At 41.9% G+C, this 8501-nt stretch overlaps 1 protein-coding gene across 1 annotated transcript in view; it reads left to right on the plus strand.

Moving 5' to 3' along the window:
- The window catches only part of Marf1 (meiosis regulator and mRNA stability factor 1-like protein), a 13834-nt gene extending 7404 nt beyond the window's left edge, over positions 1-6430 (plus strand). Inside the window, exons 7-17 of the mRNA XM_013313829.1 lie at positions 1429-1630; positions 1918-2065; positions 2725-2900; positions 2985-3568; positions 3701-3882; positions 4008-4155; positions 4352-4457; positions 4579-5608; positions 5715-5902; positions 5988-6084; positions 6242-6430. Of these exons, the coding sequence (XP_013169283.1) occupies positions 1429-1630; positions 1918-2065; positions 2725-2900; positions 2985-3568; positions 3701-3882; positions 4008-4155; positions 4352-4457; positions 4579-5608; positions 5715-5902; positions 5988-6084; positions 6242-6279 (2899 nt within the window). The 3' untranslated portion in view covers positions 6280-6430. The remainder of the gene's footprint in view (positions 1-1428; positions 1631-1917; positions 2066-2724; positions 2901-2984; positions 3569-3700; positions 3883-4007; positions 4156-4351; positions 4458-4578; positions 5609-5714; positions 5903-5987; positions 6085-6241) is intronic.
- The last annotated feature ends 2071 nt before the right edge of the window (positions 6431-8501 follow it).

The following is an 8501-nucleotide window of genomic DNA, read 5'->3' on the forward strand; positions in this document are numbered from 1 at the left end:
TGGTTTTATCTACCTAATATCTGTCATCCGCGTCGAACACTTTTAGTAAATTTTGAAAAATGGTTTGATGCAAAGTGTCAAATGAATGTAACAGAAGTAGTTTATTCCAAATTGTATCACAACTATATTGAGATAGAGTTCAATTTTGTCAAATGTACCGATATTTTTGCGCACCTTGACTGCTTCGTTACTTATGACGCTGTGGCTGCTACGATATTTATGAGCATCTTGCATGTACTCATATATTTGACGCTGTGTATGTACCGATGTATTTGAGCAGGGTGAATGTATCTATTATTTTGAGGACTTTTGTTGTACCGATATAATTGATTACTTTTGATGTACCTATATATTTGCATATCTTGTCTGTTACGATCTTTATGACGCTGACTGTATATGGACTCTTATGTACACTGCACAACAATGAAACAAAGTCTATATCGTTAAATAAGCAGGCTAACAAACATAGTATACCTCCTTTACGCCCTATAACAATCTAGGGATAGGCAGAGAGATGATAAATAATTGTAGATAACTCATAATTTTTTTTCCTGATTTATACAAATGTTGTAAAGAGGCAAGATTTGTATTTTTTCTCTCTAACGAGTAATCTCAAAAACTATTTAACCGGTGACAAAATTCCTTTTAAAATTGAGAAAGCTACATTATCATTGAGTGAGGCTTTGTAATACTAAAACTCTTTTAATTTCGTGCAGATGAAGTCGCGGGCAAAAGGTAGTTCTCTATAAAGTTATTTCGTTAAACCCATATAAATTCAATTTGAAGTGTTGCCTTTTACTTAAAGCCTAGGTGTTAAAGAGTTCAAACACAGAGGATTATATATTTTCAACTTAGAAGACAGAATAAAAGAACATTTTTTTCAATAATGCTACATATCATTTCAGTATATGGAAAGATTTCCAATCTTATTTACAACTCACGGTTTTTACGTAGTTGCCAATTCATTGGCTCATAGAATGAAGTATAAAAGTAGTAATAAAATGTTATTACCATTTTATAATTACCAATTAGTTGAGTAACTAGTAATATATGTACATTGTTTTATTGTGTCATATTTAATTGGAAATTGATATATTTATCTTGTAATAAATTTCTTGAAAGAATGTTATACCTTCTAACATTAAAGTTTTTTTTATATTAGAAGTATTACAATAATTTAAGATGTTAAGCCTAAATATGTTAAAAAAGACGTTGATTTGACATGGCAATGACAGACCGAAGATTTTAAGGACATGTTATTTAGCGTTAAAAATTTTATGGTGACTTAAGGTCAGCTTCGAGTTTCGCTGTGCGCCTTCCTTTGCATTCCTACACGTAAAATTGTTTTATGCAGCGACTCGTGCGATGTTCCGAGCAGCCAAGATGTTTGAAAAACCAAAATATATAATACAAAATTTGTTATGTTAGGGCGTTGAAGCGTATGGAAGGCGAGGACGTGTTCGGGCGCAAGATAAGCACGCGGTTCGCTCGCGGCGCTCTGCAGGCCACATACTCCAGCGACGAGGGCTACAGCACCGCCCCGCCCGCGCCCCTCGCGCCCTCCGCGCTGCCGCAGCACACACCCATACCGCCCCCACCACCGCCCCCTCACCCACATGATGTGCACCAAGTAACTAACACTTTTATACCAAGTTATCGCGCTATTATATTCAAATTTAGCTTATTGTTTTATTACACACTTTCGTCTTTAAATTTCTTTCATTTGTGACAGTCAAAATAAAAGAGCGAGATCCTAACGAAAAGAATTTCATACTACCGAAATAAAAAAAAAATTAAAATTATTTCGCAGCTTAAAGATTAAAAGCAGATAAAAAGCAAAAATATGTTTGTCCAAAAGCCACAATGGTGCCAAATACTTTCTAGGTGATGGTGTACTAATGTCGGGGTATGTTTCAGGTGTGTATAGGAGCGGAAGGCGCCCGCGCGGCGTGCGGCGACTGGGCATTGGCGCTGCAGCAGCTGCCGGCGCCCACACCGCCGCCGCTCGACTTCTGCCCGCCGCCCGCGCCCGCGCCCAAGCCCAGGAAGATTAGAGGCACTCATGGTACTATACTACTCTTTATTAACCACATTGTATACATATACAAACAAAGACAAACATTTTTAAAGTAAAAGACAAGCTTATTTTGCGTAACAGAACGAAGTTTATTAACCTCAGGGAAAACGTATTGTCTAATTATTTAAACATAATGTAATTCATAAGTATAAGCAAATTGAATGGCTACGGGTGTTCCAGTTATGATCATGTTCTGATTATTTAGTTGCTAAATGTACCATCATAATTGTTGTGCATTTATTAGCAGTGCATATTAACATTGCTTTCGTAATGTTTATGTTCAGCAAATGCTTGCATTGCATTTGCTCGCGTTTGTTTTGCTAACTGGATACATTCGAAGAATTGTCTCATGTGGTTTGGTTCATATTTTATGTTTCTTAAAGGTTGTTCACATTGTAATGAGAATATGTTTTAGATTATTCGTCGTCGAAATATTTTTATTTAAGTTTCTTATTGCAGTAAGGTATTTTAATGAGTGTATTTGATGCTGATGGTTTCATACCAAACAGTATCTATGTAATCCGATATAACCATGAGGTGCGGATGAGGCCGAATTTACAATAACAAAGGCTCTAATTCCCTTTTACGTGTTGTGTGCCATGATATAGTAAGTAGTCAAAGTATACTAAAATCAACGTCACTTTCAGGTTCTATTAGCCTGGACCGGTCAGGTTGTTCATCTAGCAACAGTGGCGATGAGAGTCGAGCGCGGGCTCCCTCGCCCTGGAACTCGTCCAGTGTGAGCGAGCACAGTGACCCCGAGCCTGACACCGCGGAACTTACTGTATCCAACCTGCCGCCCTACGAACCCAATATGCTACAGGTATAATAGACATACACACAAGCACATATGCATTATGACAGTATACGGTTGTTTACCGTGTTAAGTTAATAATATTCATGTCAGGAGGCGCTGAGGAAGCTGTTCAGTCAGTACGTGCCGGTGGTGCGCGTGTCGGTGTGGACGTCTGGAGAGGGGCCGCTCGCCTCAGTCGTGTTCCGCTCGGAGTGGGACGCGCGGCTGGCTATAGCGCGCGTGCACAAGCGCCGTCTCGACAGCGTGTGGGCGGGCCGCCGCCTCGAGCTCGCCCTCGGCACGCCCTCCCCTGCGCCCAACCTCGATGTGCTGCGCGCCCGCCTGCGCGCCATCCTGCTCGAGCAGCAGAACTACTGTATGCCGTTGCTGCGCCTGCGCGACGCCTACGCCAGCCGACATTGCTGCTCCATCACCACATCCGACATACTCAAAGTGAGGGATACAGTGCTAGTGCACGAGACGTGCGGCCGCATGGTCCAGCTCATCGATCTGTCGCCGGTGTCCAAGCTGGAGATCGAGGAGGCGCCCTGGAAGTGCCACAAGCACTCGGTGCTGAGCACCGGGCACGACGACGGCCGAAGGATACTGCAGCCCGTGTTCATAGAGCTGCCAGTGCTCGCGAGAAACATACACATTCTGCTCGAGAGCCACGGCGGCATACTGCCCTTGTTGAGGTAATTTGTTTGATAGTGATTATCTGAAACTGACATAAAGAGTACAGATCGTGCAAATTGTAATTGGCAATGAATATTTATGTGTATACACTGGCGTGAATTCTGATCTATTTTGTTCATTCCGATGTAAAGTTTGGTGGAGTGCTATGAGGCGATGTTCCCGGCGCTGGTATGCGAGCCGCGCGCGGGCGTGGCCCTGGAACTGCTGCTGCTGAGCGTGCCCGGCGTCGAGCTTAAGGAGACACCTTCCCGCCACCTAGCCTGGGCCACTGCCACCTCGCGCGCCGACACACCGCCATCTGTCTGCAACAGAAGTAAGTGCACACTCATAAGTTGAATTGACTTAAACACTTATTTTCTTAATTTTTGGGTAGAAACACGATGGTACATGGATATGTAACTGGGTGGTTATGAATGTAATGTAATACTTGGTAAGCAGGTGACACGTCTCGAGGCAGTGTGGGCAGCTTGGGGGAGCGGAGCGGGGCGCGCACGGCACCTGCGCTCGAGCCCACACTCTCCCTGTTTGAGCGCGACCTCGTCGATCTGCTGCGCACTGCGCCACGCTGCACTATCCCCTTCAGCAAGTTAGTCATACATCTATTATTTGTAACTATATTTTTTGCTATGAGTACCAAAAGTGAAAAAATAAAAAATCTACTTTTTACAAAATTCAAGGTAAATTGTGTGTTTACAAGTTGTATTTAGGGTACACGAAATTATCTTGTTATATCCAGTTTTATTTGAGTATAAAATTTTTAATATGTAAACGAATGTCGCCAGGTTGATCCCGTCTTACCACCATCACTTCGGTCGCCAATGTCGCGTCGCAGATTACGGCTTCACAAAGCTCCCGGAACTCCTCGCCTCCCTCAGCAACACCATTGTGGTTTGTATTGGTTTCTGTACAGAGTCCTTCACAACTTTATATTTTTTTCTAGCACACCCAAAACTTAAGTACTCATTAACAAAATTTGTCATTTTTAAATACGCATAGAAATGTTTACCAGGTGCTGGGCACGGGGTCTTATCGTGAGATTACGTTGTCGGCCGCGGCGCAGAGTCGTCGCTGGACCTCCGACCTCGTGAAGATGCTGAAGGCTAACCCGGTGCGCTCGATCTTCCCGCATGAGATCCCGCAGCTGTACCACAACACGTTCGGCCGGCAGTTCTCGCCCGTCGACTACGGCGTGTGCACGGTCGGCGAGTTGCTGCAGCGCACGGCACCGGGTGCTGCTGTCGCGCTGTCCGACGGGAGCGTGGCGCTGCCTCGACGTGCGCCCACACCCGCCGAGCGCGCACACTCCTCACAGTTTGCGCTCGAAGCTGCCGAACTGCTCTGTTACACGCCAAACCTACGCATGGAGTTCACGCGGTTCGTGCCCGCCTACCACGCACACTACGGCCGGCAGCTGCGCGTCGCCCACTACGGCTGCGTTAAGCTCGCGGAGCTCCTTGACATGATAGCTGACACCGTCGTCGTGTGGTGTGAGCCCAACGGCGAGAAGATGGTCCGGCTAGCGGCGGGAGCGGCGCGCGGCATCATGGCGCAGAGGTTCGCGGCGCTGCTGCCCGCACCCTTCTCCGAGCTGCCGGCACTTTACGCAGCAAGATTCGGCGCACCGCCCGCGCCCGATGTGCTCGACGTGAGCACGCTGCAGGAGCTGGTGCTGGCCGCAGGGGGTTACATCGAGCGTGGCATGGCGTACATCACGGTGGGAGACACGGCACGGCTGCCGAACTGCGCGCTCACCGCGTGCGCCGTGCTCTCCGCTGACATGAGCGTGGCGCGCGGCTCCAGCGTCGAGTACTTCGTGAGCGCGTTCCGCCGGCTGCGCGGCGCCGAGCCCGATCTCAAGGAGCTAGAGGCGTACGGCGTCGTCGAGACCTCGGAGCGATACGTGAAGCTGACGGCCGCGTGGCGCACCGTGTGGCGCGTGGCGCAGATACTCGCCGACCAGCCGGCTCCCATGCCCACCCAAGATGTACTAAATCGATACATGAAACGCTACGAGCCCTCACCGCTAACATCTGACTTGGGTAAGGAAATTTGTAATTATTAGAATGTATTTTGCTAAATGTTTATCTTTCTAATGAATATGTGCTCGAAATATTTTTATTCATGTAATATTAATTTGTTGTGTAGGTGTGAAGCAGGTGCAGGCGCAGGTGTCGGAGGTGCTGCAGCAGTGTGGGCCGGTGTTTGCGCGCGTGCAGTCTGCGAGCGCGGCGGAGGCGTTGTGGACGCTGGCGGCGGGCGTGGCGCTGCCCCCTCCGCTCCGCCCCGCGCGGCACGAGGACTACTCCGTGCACGACACGCCGCCCGGACAAAAAGTACATTGCTCCTCTCCTATCATAACTCTCTATCTTCCATAAACATGCCTATAGATTTCTCACATTACCCTTTTGATTGTTTCAGGGATCTCGCGTGTTCGAATCGCCAAAGACCAATATCTGGTGTTCCCCACCAGCCAGCGCTTTGCCCAATCCTACAGCATTGCTCAGCCAAGAAAAACGTGAGATAGCACTTAAACAATAATTATTTACACGTAATGAATATAAAGGAAAATACTTATAAGATAACTTATGTTTGCTACATTTATTACGCATTTAGCGCGATATTAGAATTGAAACTTTTGTTGATTTATGTTAATATATAAATTACGTTTACAGGTCGCACACGGCTGGCTGCGCAGTTCGATGCAGCATAATATCATTCCAAATATATTAAAAATGCATTCCTCTACAACAAGATGTATAAGTAAAAAAGCACGTGCGTCGGATATCCTCTAAATGAGCTAATAGAATGTATCCAAGGTTTGCAACGAATTTTATCAACAAGACAAATACCAAGTGTCCTAAGAAATGTGATGTCTATAACAATAATGTTTTAGATCGTGTATATTTTTGTGCGTTTATTTAGGTTAAGAGAAATATTTGCGTTCGTAAAATGTTATCAAGTGCTGCATACAAATTAGAATTCGAGTTATACAAGCTTTATGAATGGCAATTAGTCGGGAAAGTATTTATTATAAAGATATTTCTCTCTGTACGATCATTTGTCGTTCCTATGTTCAAAAATTGATTACTTTATAATATTATTTATAGTGTCTGCAGAGTTCATTCTGTTCAGTTTAGCGTGAGGTTCTATGTAAATAAGTCTTCCTGCATATGTAGCACCCTTTTTCGACCTTCAAATATAAAAAAGATTTCTACTATTGAAATATAAAACTTTAAAAAAAATGTTTAAAATTGTTAAAATTAGTAGATAAATTTTTGGCCAAGTACAAATTTTTGAATATAGAGTTAAAAAAATCTTATGAAATTTTATCTAGTTGAATGTTAAAAATTTAAACGTAACAATTTATTTAAAATAATTTAATTCGCATATCTCAGGCTAAAATGGACAGTCTCCGTATACTATTAGTTTTGTATATATTTATATTATTATTTTTTGGTTACTATAATTTGTATATTATTTATGACACTGTATGTGATGAATTTTAGTTACATAATCACTTTGTTTTTTACCTTTTGACGAATATTTATATTTTTAAGGCTTTAATTATTGTATACCACAGTGACTGAAACAAATATACCGTAAGATACCAACATAATAGTTTAGAAAGTTCCAGTATATAATTATTTTATGTATGTAAGCTATTTGACTGGTTAGATAACATCATAATGAGTACAGTGAATTGTATATATGTTTATATGTATTAGCATTTACACATTACATATCATTTGTAAGTGATGGGTCAGGACGATGTCCGTGGCTGTTGGGATGTGTTATGTGATATCAGAGCGCTTATAACATTTTTCGAATGTCCATATAAAGTACAATAATCATATGAAAATGTTGATTTTTGTGGAAAGAATTTTATCCTTTGATATATGATCTCAATTGATTCTATATTACGTTTATTTCGATTCGGCCTTAACATATGTTTAGTTGTGAATAACTCTAGTGTGGTTGTATGTGCATTTAATATTAATTCTTCAAACGTGTGCAAATAAGTATCAGTCGAATTTACGTACTTTTAGATAACGTTTACATTCTTTAAATGTTTATAGCAATTTATTTGTAAGGGAAACTTGAATGTAAATGTGTTTCTAAAATGTCGTCCACTTCAAGTAACGTGCAGAAAATACGAAGCCAATGTTATAGAACTCGGTAAGGTAGTAAATTGCAATGTACAAAGTCAATACATATGTAAGTCTGAACTGATAATATTAGTTACAGGATTTACATAATATAGATATTTGTCAATGAAGTTGCTTATATTTGTATAGCAATTTATGTACAAAATGTAAAATTTTGTACAGTGCAATTTACATTCAATTCAATACAACTCAAGAGTCAATTATAGATGTTCAAAGATTTTTTTTAATATATATATACAATAATAATAGTATTAAGTTATTTTGTTATAAGTTCAAGAGTTTGCCGCCTAAAGTGCAATGGTTGTAATGTTCGACATCGAAAAATATCGTCATCCATGTTGATATGAGGTGTTGAGAGACTGTGTGTGTTTGTATATGTTCACTTAGATTATCGTCAGTCGGTATGTCTCACATTTGTTTTAGAAAGACTTCCGACTGTGTTTTCATCATTTAATCGATATAAATAAAGACAAAAAGTCGTTTGTGTTAAGTGTTAGTCGAAAATTATATGTCATGTAGTTGAGTGCTCGTGTAGTGTATTTATAGGGTAGCCGCTCTTTCGTTAGTTTATAAATAGACATATTTTATTGAGAATAAAGAATAGTATTTTAGTGTATCTATTGGAATCAGGGATGTGCGCAATCTTAAAAGTAATAATCAAAATCAAACATTTCATGTTCTCTTTAAGATAGTGGTTAATGTAGCCAGTTGTTGTCCTAGTGAAAGTGTGTCCCTTTCTATAGGAAAATATCGGTCACAATTAATT

Source organism: Papilio xuthus, unplaced genomic scaffold, assembly GCF_000836235.2.
Source record: "Papilio xuthus unplaced genomic scaffold, Pxut_1.1 DF827542.1, whole genome shotgun sequence".
In the NCBI taxonomy this organism is placed as follows: domain Eukaryota; kingdom Metazoa; phylum Arthropoda; class Insecta; order Lepidoptera; family Papilionidae; genus Papilio; species Papilio xuthus.